Source organism: Protomyctophum parallelum (genome assembly GCF_964188405.1).
Source record: "Protomyctophum parallelum genome assembly, chromosome: 23".
NCBI classification, from domain to species: Eukaryota; Metazoa; Chordata; class Actinopteri; order Myctophiformes; family Myctophidae; genus Protomyctophum; species Protomyctophum parallelum.
In genome coordinates this window covers 19210825-19229521 of record NC_139715.1, presented here as the reverse complement: position 1 = coordinate 19229521, position 18697 = coordinate 19210825, and the positions used below count along the sequence as shown (strand labels likewise).

General features: G+C 41.1%; 1 protein-coding gene across 3 annotated transcripts in view; it reads right to left on the bottom strand.

Annotated features, from left to right (window-relative positions):
- The window catches only part of stk11ip (serine/threonine kinase 11 interacting protein), a 74589-nt gene that overhangs the window by 35997 nt on the left and 19895 nt on the right, over window positions 1-18697 (bottom strand). For 2 of the 3 annotated variants that reach the window (XM_083758866.1, XM_083758865.1), the window contains exons 1-13: window positions 15381-15515; window positions 14005-14072; window positions 11046-11248; window positions 10605-10679; window positions 10379-10474; window positions 9490-9597; window positions 8820-8891; window positions 7345-7474; window positions 4574-4677; window positions 3621-3710; window positions 2094-2135; window positions 770-943; window positions 244-325 (exon numbers count right to left, since the gene is read on the bottom strand). In XM_083758866.1, the coding sequence (XP_083614992.1) occupies window positions 244-325; window positions 770-943; window positions 2094-2135; window positions 3621-3710; window positions 4574-4677; window positions 7345-7474; window positions 8820-8891; window positions 9490-9597; window positions 10379-10474; window positions 10605-10679; window positions 11046-11248; window positions 14005-14071 (1243 nt within the window). In that variant the 5' untranslated portion in view covers window position 14072; window positions 15381-15515. Of the gene's footprint in view, window positions 1-243; window positions 326-769; window positions 944-2093; window positions 2136-3620; window positions 3711-4573; window positions 4678-7344; window positions 7475-8819; window positions 8892-9489; window positions 9598-10378; window positions 10475-10604; window positions 10680-11045; window positions 11249-14004; window positions 14073-15380; window positions 15516-18697 lie in introns of those variants that run through there. The other variant, XM_083758867.1, reaches the window with a different exon arrangement.

Sequence of the window (18697 nt, the reverse complement as noted above, 5' to 3'; positions counted from 1 at the left end):
TCGGCTATTTTCAAATGGCTGAAATGTATATAAGGCTGAAGTGGTTAATGTATGTTTTGTAATAATAATAAAAATCTACTTCAAATAATTGTAGTGGAGTAAAAGTACAATATTCGCCTCTGAGATGTAGTTGGGTAGAAATTGGAAATACTCAAATAAAGTACAAATACCTCAAAGTTGTACTTAAGTACAATACTTAAGTAAATGTACTTAGATAGATACTTTCTACCACTGCTTTCTTACCGCACGATGTGCTGCGCATTCTGGGTTCGTAGTCAGTGTCACTGGGCTCAGAAATACTGGCGCGCCTCACCTTCACCTTACTCTGAAACACAGACACAAGGATTTCAACACCTCAATTATGTCTCTGATGAGAAAATGAGCTCTGTGGGTGTCGGAAATTATACACTTATACATTATAAGAGCCTTAATGCACAAAAACACGGCTTAATAAAAAAAAATATATATATATATATATATATAATTTAAAAAAACAATTAAAAATCTGAATTATTTCCCCCTGGCTATGGGTATTTGGGTATACTGCTGTATAACATGTATTATATAACGACACAATGTGGCATAGCTCGGTTTACAAAATGATACCCCCTCCAAATGTATATACTTTCCCTATTTTCAAAACAGTTTTTATTATATTTTGACACTTGTAAACGTATGTTTTCTCATGTCAATGAAGCTCATTTGAATTGAATTGAACTGCTAGGTGAACAAGCAATCATCTCCATCATCCATCCTGAGAGAATCTCACCCTGGCTTTCCTCTTGCGGATCCGCGTGACGCTCACTTCCCCCACCGACATGCTATCGCTCAGCTCCCCGGCACCGCTCGACGCGTCCTGGTTGTTGCTCCGCTCGGCCACCGGGGGCGCCGCTGGGGGAGAGCTCGGTGCTTGGCCGATCAGCTGCCCCCGTGTGGGTAGAACCTGTGGAAGGGGGAGTGGTCCGATGACGTCATGCACAGTTCTCACATCAGCACAGTGGTTCTCAATGTGGGACCCCCTGTAACACTGGTTCCTTCCCAAAGACCCAGATTTTTATGGGTTTTTAACCCATTTAGGCCTGACGACGAAATTATAAAATATCTAAAAAATCCTGACAGTTTTCTGTCAGGATTTGTGCCACATTTTCACGATTTAAAAAAATGTAGATCTGCTATTTTTAAATAGCTAAAGTATAACATAATTCCCAAAAAGGGTTCCCGCCCAAAATTATTTGTACTAGTCCTTACCAGTTGTGAGATATTTGCCCCCCCTTGTGGCCGTGAAGGGTACTGCGCCTGGGTGCGTTTGTAATTGACTAATAAATTAATTAATAATCATTAATGTGTCAAATCGAAAAAAGGGCTTCGTTACGCCCTCCATATTCATATGGTCAATGCCTGTGTGAATAGTGGGAGTGATTGGTGCATGCAGTAAGGAGTTACGGCAATGTTTCTGACAGACAGACACACACACAGACAGACACACACACGGACACACAGACATTCGGTTAATTATAGTATGATTTCAAATTAGTATTTCTTTTTTTGTTTTTCATGAATTACAAACAAGAAAAATCCAAGAAATCCCATAAATTAGAAAACTAATGTTTTTAGGAAGTAGTGAAAATAGCTGATCTACAATCTCACAACGTGGCGCGAAGCCACTAGTTTGGGTCCCGGGCAAACATCTAATCTCTCTTTTGGGTCACGGGCTAAAAGGTTTGGGAACCACTGCCCTATGACCCTTGAGGGGGTTATATAGGGGGTCCCCAGTTAAATTAATTAATCATATAGAATCAAAACATCTTGTATGGGGGTCCTATAACACACAATACTTTCAGCTAGGGGTGTGCGGTCAAATAATTTAGGGGTCCTTGAGATATATATATATATATAAAACATTGATTCATAGTACCCAAACAGAGCTGGACTCTGAGACGTAGCTTGCTGCTGTCCGAAGATATCCACTGATGTCCGAGACATGATTATAGGACTTGTATAGATTATAAAATCAGCTATAAATCTGCTCGTTACGAAGAAAACCAATTGCTGGTCTGGGTATACGATACCAGGCAAGAGAGTTGGATACTCACGGACAACTCTGATGATGACAGCAGAACTCCGTCAAGTTTAACCTAGTGTAGAAGATAAAGGTATTATGCAGGACAATAATGTTTGATGTTTCCAATGGTGTCAAATCTTTTCCAAATTATTTAAGAGGGCCTTCCAGTTGAAAATGTATGTTTTGTTTTTGTCAAAAACAACTGTGCTGTATCGTTATCTTGAGTCATGTAGGAAACGCAATGCAGAGAAGTGAAATGGCTTGAGGCAAACGTCCAAATGCAGCCACTTTCATACTTCTTCATTGAATAGTTCCACCATTATGATGACAATGTCTTAATCAATTATTGACCTGTTGACCACCAAACTGCACCAAACGTCAGATACTGAGTTAGAGAAGTTCCACAGCCCTGTGTTGTTCATTTGACGGTGATACGGTGTAGTGAGTCGCAGTGACAAAAGTCGTAACCCAGGTTTCTGAGTCAATGCCGTAAATGTATTGTATTGGTGTCACTGTTGTCTGTGAATTCCTGTGGGTGGGAATTCCAGTAACAGCAATCAGCATTCACTGACTAGTCACACCGGCATTCAGTGTTGATTCAGTGTTGTGTGGAATACATGTTGAACTGCCATATTGCATTCATGTTTTCTTTTATATTTATATTTGCCTCAATACATGGTACGTACCATTATCTGCACTAAGGTCCCTGCACACTGATGCGTTTCTCGGATTTTTAACAGCGTTTTTCCGCCGTTCTTCCGAAAAAACGCAACCATTCTGCAAGGACCTTTACTGTCTCTTGGGTGGTTAATGTTGTCATCAGTGTAATTTGCCTCCATTTTCACACCTATACTTCTGAAAGCAGTTACTAGTTTATAATTAGCCAGTTCTGCACTGGCTTTGCAGCTTAAAGGACAACTTTAGTTTTTTTCAACCAAGGTTCATGTTTTAGGTTGTTATTAGAGAAAGTAAAAGATGAGTGTTAATTGTTTTTCATTTGCTGCTTTCTTTCGTTTTAGGGATTTTTACAGGGGGGCGGGGGAATTCGAACATGGGGCTAAATATGTATTTGTTTACAAAATTTTACAGATTTATTTTTGTATTATTTACCTACTACACCCCAAGAAATTCTGGCCACAAAAGATCACAGGATCTACTGAATGTGAAGGAGGCCTACTGGGGGGGAAGCCACACTGTGTGTCATAGGTTCAGTGTGTCAATATGTCAGTTTGACACATTCATAAGATCCCGTGATCTTTTGTGGCCAGATGTAATTTCTTGGGGTCTAGTAGGTCTATAGTAAATAATAAAAAAATAAATCGCTATAACATTTTGTAAAGAAATACATATTTAGCCCCATGTTCGAATGCCCCCGCCCCCCCTGTCAAAAACAGCTAAAATCCCTAAAACGAAAGAAAGCAGCAAATTAAGAAGAAGAAATACACTCACCTTATACTTTCTCTAATAACAACCTAAAACATGAACCTCGGTTGAAAAAAACTAAAGTTGTCCTTTAACTAAGTAGCAGTAGTAAAGGTTGCAGTAGCAGTGGACTCACTCTGAGGTAGGCAGCCTTAGGGGACAGGTGTCGGACTGTACATTTCCGATGATTCTTCTGGAAGTACAGCGGGTTTCCATCAAGGTTCAGCTGGAAGACAACACAAAATGTGACATAAACACATCCCGTGTAGCCAGGGTAACCGACCGTGCATCATCAGCGCTCTTTTGTGCAGCATCAGAGACAAGAATGGAGCCGTCAGAGAAACACATGTGCAGCCAGCAAGTCACATGACATGGAATAAATAAATAAAAGTCTGAAAATGTTTGAGGCATGAAGAAATCATGACATTTCCGAGACCATTCGTGTTTCTGGAAGATGCTTCTTCTATACTGCTAGTTTGATCACTTAATCTGAAAATAACGAAAATAGCCAATCCACAAGGTCACAACACGTAGCGCTGTGATGTGTTGTGAGCTTGAACATCTGCTATTCCCGGTGCGCAGCATGCTTTCACAGAAGACACGCTGGCTTCTACGGAATCCAAATGACTGAAATCAGTCGTGGCGACTGAGAACTTTTATCCATGAAGTCAAGAAGCCAACATCACAAAGCCATGATGTGTGTGATATCACACCCATACATTTGAGCGTGTACAAATACAGTACACGTGCAATGGGTGATGCCGGTATAGTGTTCTATACACATTATGCTCGCACCCATTATCACTAGAGGTGGAAGACAATTGTGCCTTTATTATCAGTGCATCAAGTCCCTGGTTATATTTCAAGTGTTGGTAATATCATGACAGACTGAAGTAACCAATGTTGGCTGTGAATAAGTTCATGTGGACGGCGGTGTTGCTTATATTCTGTTGTTATTCTGTTGCTTGTTTGGATTCAAGCACAGAGACACATGTTTTGAATGTGTGCCCTTGGTAATGAATTTTATAAATGTGGACTCAAATAAAGAAATGTAAATGTGCGCGTGCGCGGGTGCGTGCGTGCCCTTACTGTGTTGAGGCAGTGCAGCATAGAGAGAGGGGCGAGCTGGGAATGCTCGACGAGGACATTGTAGGCCAGGTCCAGGTGCTGCAGGGACGACAGCTGTTCCACCCCTACAATCACCACGACACAGTACCCACATGTTTACACACAACTGCTAAATGGTAAAATGTGCATTTATATAGAACTTTTGTCCAAAGCGCTTTAATTCAATTCAATTCAATTTTATTAAAGTGTCAAATGAATCACAACAAGTTGTGACAACAAGACACTTTACATGTAGATCAGAAAACTGACATAGATCCCAGATCTCTGTCGGTTTCCCCCAACCAGAACAAGCAATATTGCGACAGTAGTAACTGTAAGTACTAGTTACTTTGTTTTGTTTAATATTACAAAACATTAGCCATTTGAAAATAGACGATCTACAAGCTCACAATGTGTTGCAATGCGGCACATTGTGAGCTTGTAGATCTGCTATTTTCAAACATTTGATTCATATTTATTCATTTGAACACATTCTGCATAATGAGTACTTTCTAGTTTTGGTACTTTAAGTACATTTTTATACAAATACTTACACGTACTTTTACTCAATCCAATTTAGAATTCTGGACTTTTACTTACGTAACAGAGTATTTCTACATTGCAATATTGATACTTTTACTTAACTCCATTATTGCCTGCTAGGTGGTAGCATAAGCACACCTAACCGATGCCACCTGTCCGCTCTCAGTCTACGATCCTAATTTCCGAGTTATTCAGTGAGGTGGGGCTGTTGTTGTGAGGACATTGATCGTTAGCCGTAAGATCATACCCCTTAGCTCTCGTTACAAACAGTTACATGTGCAAAGCGATGCGATATAAACTCAAGTATTATTTACGATCGTCGGGATGCGCGACAGCTCACCATGGACAGCGCTCAAAGCTTTAGACTAGGGTTTAGAGATACAAGGCTTTGAAAATCCTGTTATAACGGAGGCTCAATTGAGCTGGATTTAAAAATCCCATAGCTGGCGAGGACGGAGGTTCTCCATAGCAAACAGAGCAATGCTAAAAGGTAAATTGACGGCCGCCGCTTTCATATATGGAGTATATGGTTGTCTACAAACATGTACGTAGTTAGCACCCCTTTAGTACATTAGCCTAGGGCTACGTTCATAATCATGGATGGAAGAGAAAAAGTTAAGTAATAAATTAGAGTAGTTTTTCCACCACTGTGTAACAGTGCAAATAAAAACAATTAGGTGCTGCAAAGTAACTAGGCTAGCAGGTAACCAGTGTTGTTTTCGTCGACTAAAACTAAGACGAAAAATGTTCGTCGACTACCTTTTCCACTGAAGAAAACTAAATGGAAACTAAATTAAAACTATGCTATGGTGACTAAAACTAAGACTAAATATACTGACAATTTCGTCAACAAATAAAAACTAGACTAAAATGTTAGGAAGGGACTAGTGGACAACAGATCCAGTATAAGTCATTTTACACTTGGTTGCATGCTGAAAATAGCAGATCTAGATCGGCTATTTTCAGCAAGTGTAAAATAAGTCATTATGACGGCAACAAGGCCCGCAAAAATACATTTTAGTCGACTAAATCACCTGTAGATTTATTCGATTAAAATCTTATGACATTTAGTCGACTAAAACTAGACTAACACTAATACATTCCAGGTGACTAAAATGTGACTAAGACTAAGTGAAAACTATTCAAGAGACTATGACTAAAACTAAAATAGAAATTTGCTGCCAAAAACAACACTGCAGGTAACCACCATCAAAAACCTATAGCATCTGTCTAAACACCATGTTATGCAAACGACATTCTTAGCATTTGTCAACGAGTAGGTCTGTAGCCCTGACTGACCGGGAGGGGGGTCAATGAAAGAGAGTCCTCAGCACACAGAACGCATTGGGAAGCTGTGTGTGTGTGTGTGTGTGTGTGTGTGTGTGTGTGTGTGTCTAAATCAACTGCAGATTTAGTCGACTAAAGTCTTATGATCTTTAGTCGACTAAAACTAGACTAACGCTAAAACATTTCAGATGACTAAAATATGACTAAACTAGAAAAAGTGCCCTTCCGGGCACAGGTCTCCACCAGGTTATCCACAGATCCGTGCAGTTAGAGGTAAAAACACTTTTGGGCCAGTTATAGCGCCACCTTGAGGCTGAGTTGAAATTGTTCATGTGGCATTTCGTCCTGGGCCTAGTGGGAATGTGGGTGCACAATTTCACGGAAATCACGCGATGTGTTCATGATTTGCAGCATTTTGTTTGAAACTGAGCACTCCTGTGAACTTTGGAAGCCAATCTTAACCAATCAGGATGGAGTCTGATAAATCTGAAAGACCTGTTTCGTTGAATGGCTCTAGAGAGACTGTGTACCAATTTGCGTGATGTTTGGACAAAATCTGTAGGTGTACTGTGCAAAAACTTGTTTTGCACAAAGCGGCCTCCTGGTGGCGCTATAACAGGCCGTTCTGGAAAGTTTGGGGCAGAGGTTCATGGTTGGCATCCAGGGAGTGTGTGTGCAAAATTTGGCATCGACCGGGTTAACGGTGGCTGAGATTAGCTGTTCACGGACGGACGGACGGACGGACGGACACACGGACGGACGGACGGAGTGCAAAACATACTCTCCCCATGCCTTCGGCTGGTGGAGACAATTAAGATTTATTCAAAAGACTATGACTAAACTAAAATCAAAAGTTGCTGCCAAAATCAACACTGGTGTGTGTGTATTTGTGTGCGTGCGCGATGTGTATGTGTGTATCTCACCATTGATGGTGTCCAGCTCATTGTACCTGAGGATCAGCGTGAGGAGTTTAAACCTGGCACTCAGGCTGAGTGTTGGCGCCCTCTGGAGGCAGTTATAACCCAAGTTCAGGTGCTCCAGCTCGCTCAGAGGCTGAGCCAAGACAGAGAGAGAGAGAGAGAGAGAGAGAGAGAGAGAGAGAGAGAGCGAGCATGAATAGAAAAAATAAGAAAAATAAATTAAAATAAGCTATACATTTTTTTTAAACACAAGCGTTTAGCAGAGACCGTCCCATTACACAATATAGTGAGTGAGTGAGAGAGAGGTAGAGAGGTAGAGAAGGAGGGAAACGGAATGAAAATAATGCAGATATTCAAATATACCGGTACTTCCAATGCAAGTAATTTATTGCATTCAAATAGTGGTCACTCATTCTCTGATCAAGCTGACTTCCAAGACAGACACTCTGGCTCCCCCAGATGTGCGTCCGTACCCAACTGTATAGTTGAGTTTTCATCCTTATCATCATATAGTATACGAGTCATACAGGGAAACAAAATAGTCATATTGTGAGTTAGCAAACTGCAGAGTCGCAATGGAACATTCAACACCACAATTCCCTGGCCATTCTGCTCAAATGGAAGGATGCTGCCCCGCCCGTGCTCCGTCAGTGGCTTCGTGATATAATGTCCTGTCTTGAGTTGGAGATGTTAACCCATTTTGGTGTTTTAAAAACATTATGTTATAATTTAGCTATTGAAAAATAGCAGATCTAGGCTACGAGCTTGTAGGTCTGCTATTTTTTAAAAATCGTGAAAATCTAGTGCAAATCTTTGAATATATATTCCTTCAGAGCCAACGTTTTTAACTCAAATCTTTGCTTCTGAGAGGGGGGGGGGGTCCCTGGAACAACATATTTTCAAATGGGGGTCGGCGGCCAATTACATATAATTTTGGGGGTCCTTTGACATGAAATATTTAGAACCACTGGCACTGACATAGAAACATGAGGCTTTTCAGGAAACTGTCAGAATTTAGAAGACATTTTTTACATTTTGACGTCAGGCCTAAATGGGTTACGGTTTTCAATTGCCGGCTCTGAGAAAAGGTTGGGATTGTGGGTGGGGGGAGGGTGGGATAGGGGGTTGAGTTTTCTTTTTATATTTTATATGTCTGTTTAATACTTGCCCCTGGGCTTCTGTTACAAAAAACCTGAATAAAAAGATTTTGAAAAGAAAGAAGTTAAGAACACTCTAATTCCCTGAACACTCCTGATTTGTCCAAATAGTTGCAGCTCTGAAGAGATGTTCCGCACTATCCAGCAGATGCTCTTCTTCTCCAGGTCAAAGCAGAACTTCTACAGACTGTCTCACTCTGGGGTATTTAAAGGTTTTGGAAGACACAGGCTCACTTGAGGGACCCACTGGTCAAGTAAAACGCTCCCCAAGTGAGAGGACAATAAACCCCAATTAAAACCCTGGCTGAGCCCATACCCTACCTTCAGGAACTCGGCACACTCCTGGATCTTGTTGTGGCTCAGATCCAAAGACCTCAGGACATTCAGTAAGGTCTGTAAGACAAAAAGGAGAGGCACTTAAAATAAAAATGAATGAATGAATGAATATCATGGATTTATGGATGGATGACAGTACAGGTAGGTAGAAGCTGACAGATAGACAGGTGGTTGAAGTAATGGACAGCGCCACCCCTCATGCATTTCCAGGTCACCAGGGCCTTTTAGTTAGGGAGAGTTAGCCAAATGTCTGACCAATCTGCAAAATAAATGCTTACCAATAGCTTTCTTCACAAATGTGTTCATAAAGGTCTACTACATCCCTTGGAAACCTTTCTGACAGGTGCTGAAAGTTGGAGTACCATTAACAATCTATATGCAGGCAAAATGTACAAAATGTAATTCTAATTGAAGTAGCATGTGACGGGTCAAACTAGGGTTTTTCCATGATTCTGAATCCATTGCAAGCATTCGTTGTGCACTCCTTCTCATGGCTTACATTCCATACATTGCACGTGTTCTATACTAGGGGTTCTCAACGTTTTTGGCTGGGGACCCCTGAAAATGCTTTGGCCATGTCTCGCGAAACTCGCAAACTAGTTGTTTTTCATGATTCTGAATCCATTGCAAGCATTAGTTTTGCACTTTCTCTCACCAGTGACTGGTCAAGGCAGACAATATAGTTGTAGCTGAAGTTGAGAGTGTGAAGCTCCAGCCAAGGCAGAGCAGAGCTCAGGTCACCACCGCAAAGAGACAACAGCTCCTGGAAACACACGCACGAACGCACATACACGCACGCACGCAAGCACAAATACACACTACTTAGCCATTATCATCTCTTTATTGTAGGTAATTACACACACACACACAGTCACACACACACAAACTTAAATCAAGGTTTGCCGTTAAAGCAAAGTATGTTATTTTGTTTTGTCACTTTTCATTTAGTGTAGGCAAAGTCTAAGCCTTGGCTTAGATTTTTTTCTGTTTCGTAGGTAAAACCAATGTCTGAAATTGTGTTACTACGTTTTGTTTAAAAAAACCTTAGTTATGTTCCAAAAAGTGTAGGCAAAATATGCCTCAGCTTCAGCCTATGCCTTTTCGGTGCCACTAACATTAGTAGATTTGCATGCAAAAAAATATATGTTCATGACATTTAGAATATTATATTTAGATTTTAGCAGTGTCCATGATGTCATGGACACTGGGCTCACTTCCTTCATGGACTACAATTCCCATAATGCTTTGGTTCACTGCTCCTCCTTGTGGATAGGGGGAGGGCTCTCTTACTGAGTTACTGTATACAATATCTAAAACCACATATTACACATAAAGACCCCAGGAAAGTGTTCTTCTTCTTCTTCTCAACATCATTAACATATATTTATTAGCAAAAAGTGTCCCTTTTAATGTATGTATGTACAGTACATCTGCTCTTTGAAATGGACTGAAATAAAATGTACTATTATTACTACTACTACATACGGTACGCACGCACGCACATGCACACGCACATGCACATGCACACGGACACAGGAAAATACCTCCAGGGAGGTGAGGCTTTTTGAGCAGATGAAGACCTCCAGTTGAGAGTAGACTCCTCTGAGGCCCTCCAGGCAGTGAGGGGGGATACGCTTCAACTACAGACACACAGAAAGGGGGGGGGGAAACAGGAAAGACACAACCGCATATCTTCAGTAATAATACTGTATGTGTATATACAATAAGGCTTAAGAAGATTTGTAGTAATAATAATAATAATAATAATACCTCCAAACACTTGAGAGACTTGAACGGGAAGATTTTCACCACCGACTGAAGCCTTTCACCCGTCGGGCTGATGAGCTGGGGGTTAAAAGAATCAAGTGCAAATGCACTTCAAACTCAACACTGACTTCACAATATTTTTAAAACACAGAGTTACACACTGACTCAACGGCCGTTCATGTAGTCATTTACTGACAAGTCGGAGTTAGAGTCTCAAGACGGGGAAGTGCAGCAGATTGTATGGTTGAGTCATTATTATTAGGAAATTATTAGTAGTCAGTGGAAACAGCGGGATGCATATACATGGGATAGCAAGTGTTACAAAAGCACTCATTTTAGCCCATATCCCCATCCACCCAACGCAAAAAGTCAGGGTGGTGGTCCCTCGTTCACCATCAGTTGAAAACCCCTGCACTACACCAACACCACTACCCCCGACCCCACCTTGAGCGAGACGGTCTTCTGCAGCATGTCGAAGAGGAACTGCAGCTGCAGCAGGGAGACCGTTTCCCCCGGGTGCGAGGACTGCGCCAGGAAGCCGTGCTGCTGGCTGCGCGACAGCAGGTGCTGCTCGAACAGGCGGCTCATCTGCTGCAGGCTGCTCGCCTGCAGGGTCAGCGTGCTGCTGCCAGCCAGCACCGTGTCACCTGGGTGTGTGTGTGTGTGTGGAGGAGCAGAGAGAGAGAGGTCATCACGTTTCTTTGGCAGCACAATACGTGTGGAGTTGTCATCAACCGAGGGACTTTATTTAATTCTGACCTGAGATCAGATTCTAAAAATGTCTTCTAAATCCTGACAGTTTTCTGAAAAAGCCATGTTTCTATGTCAATCGTTCTTCGATTTTTCAAAAATAGCAGACCTACAAGCTCGTAGCGCAGATCTGCCATTTTTCAATAGCTAAAGCATAACATAATGCTAACACCAACAGGGGTTCCTGCCCAAAATGGGTTAAACTGTATTTACCCAGGGGAGGCATGATACATGAGTATGAGCAAAATGGCCACCGTGTGGCGTGTGTGACCCTCACAATATGACAATTATATTATTATATTACTTTTAGGGAAAAAAAATTACTAAAGCGAGGCAGTAGCCTAAATAAGCCACTAAGTGTCACTGGTGCACTGTCTAGTCCCCAATTCAGCATTTATATTCATCACCTCATGATTATTAGCTGTGATTATGGCAGCCTAGTGAGCCTACACAGTGATTTTCAACCAGTGGTTCTTAAGGGGGTTCCAGGTGGCCCTCAGCTAAACAATGGACCCTTATAGATCTTTAACTATTGATAGTGTAACATGAAACAAAATTGACCTGTACGGGACGGGTCCATTTGGTTTCAATTTACACTATCAATAGTTAAATTGTTGTTAAACACCTGCATTACTTAATTTACAAGAAGCCTACACAATTAGAGAAAGCAAAGTAAGTGTTATTTTGATCAACATTTGCCTGTTGTCACTCCAATGGTACAAACATCAATACAGCATGGAATTGTGGTCATAATCTTATGCAACGACAACAAAATATGCTTTAGTCATGGGTCTGAGAGGCTGAATCTCACCAAATGGTGGTCCGTGGCTCAACTGCCAAATAAATAATGGACCTTGATATGAAAAGGGTTGAAAACCACTGTCCTAAACCATTCAAACTAAAAGCAACCATCCAGTCAATCTGTTTAACTAATCAGCGTGGATTTGAGTATAAAAAAATCTAAATATTATCAAAAAATAATTACATTTTGTCTTTACTTCCGCAAGCAGAGCGTGCAAGTACTGTGATTGGCTGGGTATGTATGTGTATGTATGTATGTCGGTGTCCTCCAACAGCCAATAAGGGACCACCATTCTTGGTGACGTAACTAAGGTACGTTTCAAGGTTGGTATAAGGTTAATAACAGGTCTAAAGGATTTAGAATAGCAGAGAGCTCTAGGACTCAGAGCAGCAGTCGTACCCAGACAGCAGAGAGCTCTAGGACTCAGAGCAGCAGTCGTACCCAGACAGCAGAGATCTCTAGGACTCAGACAGACAGTCGTACCCAGACAGCAGAGAGCTCTAGGACTCAGACAGACAGTCGTACCCAGACAGACAGCAGAGAGCTCTAGGACTCAGAGCAGCAGCCGTACCCAGACAGCACAGAGCTCTAGGACTCAGAGCAGCAGTCGTACCCAGACAGCAGAGAGCTCTAGGACTCAGAGCAGCAGTCGTAGCCAGACAGCAGAGAGCTCTAGGACTCAGAGCAGCAGTCGTACCCAGACAGCAGAGAGCTCTAGGACTCAGAGCAGCAGTCGTACCCAGACAGCAGAGAGCTCTAGGACTCAGAGCAGCAGTCGTAGCCAGACAGCAGAGAGCTCTAGGACTCAGAGCAGCAGTCGTACCCAGACAGCAGAGAGCTCTAGGACTCAGAGCAGCAGTCGTACCCAGACAGCAGAGAGCTCTAGGACTCAGAGCAGTCCCTGTCCCTGTCATTTAGTCATGAATAAAGTCCCTGTCATTAATTTAGTCATGAATAAAGTCCCTGTCATTAATTTAGTCATGAATAAAGTCCCTGTCATTAATTTAGTCATGAATAAAGTCCCTGTCATTAATTTTGTCATGAATAAAGTCCCCGTCATCGCCAAAGCCTACTTGTGGGATTGGGGACGGTGTAGACCAGTGGTTCTCAAACTTTTTAGCCTGTGACCCTAAAGAGAGATTAGATGTTTGCCTGGGCCCCAAACTAGTGAAAATAGCAGGTCTACAAGATCACAACGTGTCGCTTCGCGCTGCATTGTGAGCTTGTAGATCAGGGATTTTCACTACTTCTTAAACATTTGTTTTCTAATTGATGGAATTTCTTGGATTTTTGATGACACTACTGAAAAATAATCATTGAATTGTGTTTTTAATCCATGAAAATGTTAGCTTTTTTGGGAATATTTGTTGAAAATGCTTTGAAATAATAACAATAATAAAGGGACCCATAAAACTGTGTCCGTGACCCACAAATGTGTCCCGACCCACTGCTTCCACTCCTCGGATACAGAGAGAGGGGAAGATATTGTAATCGTAATTATGTGGTTACACATCAATCGTTTCCATGTTGACAAATGTCCATACACTTTAAAACGTTTTTCAAAAATAGCATAAATAGCAGATCTACAGGCTTACACCAAGTCACTTTGTGTGTGAGTCATGACATGCTGTAACAAGCTTGTAGATCTGCTATTTAGTACATATTTTGAAAAGTATTAAATGTGTCAGTAATGTCTTTGTATTATTAAGTTATTTGTCATATCTGTGCAAAATGTGGCTATGAAGCCTAAAAGGAAAACAGAAATAAAAATTGTAACAATCCAATCCAATCGCAATTACTTGTCAACTTAAATGTGTAATGGTGTAGTTGTGAGTGAGGGTGAATGTTTACCATCATTTCGGAGCAGCTTGGCCAGGCTGTGGATCAGGGAGGATTGGCCAGCATGGGACAAGGCCATCCTGGAATGTTTAAGAGAAAATGAAATGTACGACAATATTAAAAACTAAAACTACTATCACCATTCATTGTGTCAGACTCATAACATTAAAAGCCGCAGGCAAGGACACAAAAGGGGAACAAATGATTAGTCGAGACCTGTTGATTTTCTCTAGCCCTAGAATGGCCTGCATTTCATACACTGCATACATCTGCTGCATTCTTATTCGTAGTGCTCCGTGCATAATGAATCACCCAATAATTAATATTGCTTCAACTTGTAATCTTGTGGAAAATGTGGACAACCTTCAAATGGATATAGAAATAGATACAGTAAGACAAGAGCTGAGCTGACCCCAATTAAGTCGCAGCAATTACTTATTGGGTGAATATGGAGGGTTACAAAGCATCAAGTGTTCTATGATGAAATACCAGCTATACTAGGGTGGGTCGGGTTGCGGACATGACTCAGCGCTTGATATATCCATGATCTAACACTATAATAAGACAGAGAACTGGCTGGTTCTGAACTGAATGAACGCTTGTTTGCTGACATTTGTAATTACTAATTTTGTGAACAATACGTGGAGTAAAACTAAACTATAGAACTTGTCACTTGTCAGTGGAATTGCATTGCTATAAGGAGGGAATAATAAGCTTCAAATGTATACACAAACACTGTAACAGGAAATTAAAGTTCCAAATGGCATGTTTTCTTGGCTTTGTTTTGAATGGCAAATCAAACTATTTAATGTGTACAGTCAGTAATAGTATGTGAGTGAAAATTATACTTTATATTCAAATCAATCCTGAATTGGTCCTTTATTCTCGTCTCTATCAGTACATGTAGCCTATTCTGTTGTACAGTCGAAACTGGATAAGTGTTAAACTAAGATTTAGACTCTCGTATATGTATTTTATCGAATTCTGACCGAATCGATCAAATACATGTCAGAATCGATAAAATACATCTACGAGAGTCAAACTCTTAGGCTAGATAAGTGTGTCTGACACCCAATTGTCCTGTACAGCCTAGAGAAACTGTCCAACATGAGAGACTCGCTGTAAGCACTGGACCAGGGTGTCTAACAGTAAATAACAACAGCAGCAGCACATATACATACACCAGTAAGTTTGACTAACATCATTTACAGATATAACAAATAATTGACCATCAATGATGGTTCCTATCCTCCTGTCACTGTCTCTGTATGGATGTATGGCTTGTATGCTATATAGTGGCTAGCCTATGTATTGTAGACAATTCCCTCTCCGACTGTCTGAGCAGTGAACACATTCATATTGCAGACATGACATGAAGCATAACATACCTGCGCGCCGGTGACACGATATGTCCCAATTATTTTCTTAGAAACACATCATTCCGTAATAAGTATAAAGGTAAGGCAACGAAAAGTATTGTTAGTGGAGATGTTGATACAAAGTCGAGTTAGTGCACGAGCGATGTTGACATTTTTAGACTCACGTGACGTGAGACAGACAGCCTCGACGGTGGCCCTGATGTGTCAAAAGAAGCGCATTGTCAATGAAGGGGGTAGTTTTTTCCCTGAGAGCTTTCTTGTTGATGGATTCCTAGGACATTTCTAAGAGTCTGGACCAAAAAAATAATACAACAATTACTCTCTCTAACTTATTAGCTGTTTAATACAATTTTGTAAACTACTTAAAAAAAAAAAAAAAAGGAAAAAGAAAAATAAACACTTGATATGATATCATAATACTGGGTAATATGCATTAGGTCCTATACGGTACACTAGATCGTCTGTCTGTCTGTCTGTCTGTCTGTCTGTCTGCGTGCGTGCGTGAAGGCCAAGCTGTCCCGCATTGATATAGAGGGTCCTCCACATGTCAACCTTGAGGTCCAGACAGTCGGTACTGGTGAGACCGCTGTTCAAATGACACACTGGAAGGTGCATGAGGTCCAGACAGTGGCGGCTCGGTACTGGTGAGACCACTGTTCAAATGACACACTGGAAGGTGCATGAGGTCAGGGACTTACACTGTGCACACATAGACATCAAAGTGGGCTTTACCCGTCTGTAAAACAACTGCCCTCTCTAGACCATGAATGCAGCATTTATTATGGTGAAAGAAATGCAAATGCCCCCCCCCCCCCCCCTTCCTTTCCATGACATACCTGAAGGCAGTATACAAGAGGATTGCCTTTTTCTGAACTCTCCTGAACTTGAACACAGCATTTTGCGTTCAAATTGGTCGTGTTAAGAAATCCATGTCGTCTTCTAAAAAGTGCCGAATCAAGCCCCGGAAATAGCTGGTCTACAAGCTCTGTCTATAAGCCTAATGCATGTCAAACCGGAGGGTCCTTGAAATTACAATGGTTGAGAATCACTGCACTGCTAGAGCCATACAAATCTACTCATACTGTATGTGAGTCCCTATTGCAGAAAATATTTTCAAATGGTGGTCTGCGGCCTAATAAGTGTCAATTTGGGGGTCCTTGACATGAAAAGGTTTGAGAACCACTGAGTGACCCTTTGTCAGTTCTTCTGATCTAGAATCTAGTACCACCCTTTGGCCAAAATATCAACTTTGCACACACTATTATATCTCATAGATTGAAAGGGGAAACCTACTGATTTTGGCAACCCCATTTCCTCTAGGCTACCATGCGGAGGCCAAAATCGTCACTTACTAATGTGCATATAGCCTAATACCATCGCACTTGTCATTCCAAAACTCAAACAAGATACTACAGTATCTAGAAAACGACTTCATGGGGAGTTACAACAAGCAGCATGATCGGGGTATACTAGCGGAATGTTTAGTCTGGTTCTTGATCTTGATTGTATTTAATGTATATTTCTGTGTTTTTACAGTTTCAATCATAGCAATAGTCCATGACTGCCACAACTGGCAGTCACCACACTCACCACCATTGACCACTTAAACCCAGTGGTGGAAAGTATAACAAAGTGCATTTACTTAAATACTGTACAAGTACAATTTTGAGGTATTTGTACTAATACTTGAGTATTTACAATTTCCTATACTTTTACCACTCCACTACATATCGGATCCAAATATTGTACTTTTACTCCACTACACCGTATGTGAAAACTTTTGTTAGTTCATTTGTAGATTTTGATTATTACAAAACATACAATAAATAACCGCATCAGCCCTTTATACATTTTAGCCATTTGAAAATAGATGATCTACAAGCTTACAAGATGCATGCTGAGAAAAAGGACACACGCTCGAGTCGGGTTCACGATTAAGAAGTCAATTCTCTGGGGTGATTGTGGGTTGGTGTTTCCTTTTGTTTATTTGTTCGTACTGTATCTGTTTGTTTTTGTTCTCCCGTTTCGGTTGTAAATCTTTTCATATTGCACTTGTGGTGTCTGTGTCTGTTGCTGGAAGGCCTATACTGAAAAAATTTAATAACTTGTATTCGAAGAAGCCAGATTTCTGTCGTCGCCTTTATCTTGTGTTTCTCTACAGTGTAAATAGTTCATCTAGTCATTAACATCTTTCTGTTTTTGTTGTCCGATGACTGCATGGATACAAAATACAAATGTATAATGTAGAATCGTTTGTAAAGTAGAAGGAAGTTCCAGGATGCGTTGTATATTACTCAGCAAGAATCTTTATTAGTTGCTAAGGAGTCGCATTTAGAGTTCAGTAAAAAGTAACAGAGTATGGACAGCATGAGATGACAATTCCAAAGTATCCAAAGTTACAGCTCTCAGTTTGACTCCAGACACGGCTCTCAGTATGACTCTCAGTATGAACCCAGATACGACTCCAGATCGTTGAAAGCATTGTCATTATATAGTTGTGTGCATGTGTATGTGTGTGCATGTGTGTGCATGTGTATACGTGTGTGTGTGTGTGCGTGCATGTGTGTGCATGTGTATGCGTGTGTGTGTGGGGGTGTGTGTGGGTGTGTGTGTGTGTGTGTGTGTGTGTGTATGTGTGTGTGTGGGTGTGTGTGTGTGTGTGTGTGTGTGTGTGTGTGTGTGTGTGGGTGTGTGTGTGTGTGTGTATGTGTGTGTGTGTGTGGGTGTGTGTGTGTGTGTGTATGTGTGTGTGTGTGTGGGTGTGTGTGTGTGTGTGTGTGTGTGTGTGTGTAATTAGTCCGACATGGCATCACCCTATGAGTTGAGTTTAGAACAGTGTTCATTCTATGCAATGTGCATAGAATGACATGGCGCGTGGTCACAAGTCACACGTCCCAAAATTCCACAGAGTCGCACACAATATACTATGAACTGCAGAGAGAGAGAGACCTCAAAAATATCCTATATATCCCCCCTGGTTACACTCTAGTGTAACCACCTAACGGGGTGGTGAAAACAAGAAAACACCAAAGCAACCAAACAAGCAAAAATAACAACAATAATAATAACAATAACAACAACAATAATAATAATAATAATAATAATAAAATGAAACAAAATGAAAAACAAAACAAAACTCTTAGATTACCCTTAGATATCTAGGCACTTAACTTATCCAAAATCACATCTACGGTTCAAACAAAATACACACAAATCAACACAACACATTGTAAAATCTTAGTTTCATGACACACATAACACCATTATTGCAAATCACACCCTGAACCCAAGGCCCCACTCACACTGTCACAACAGAACTTAACCCA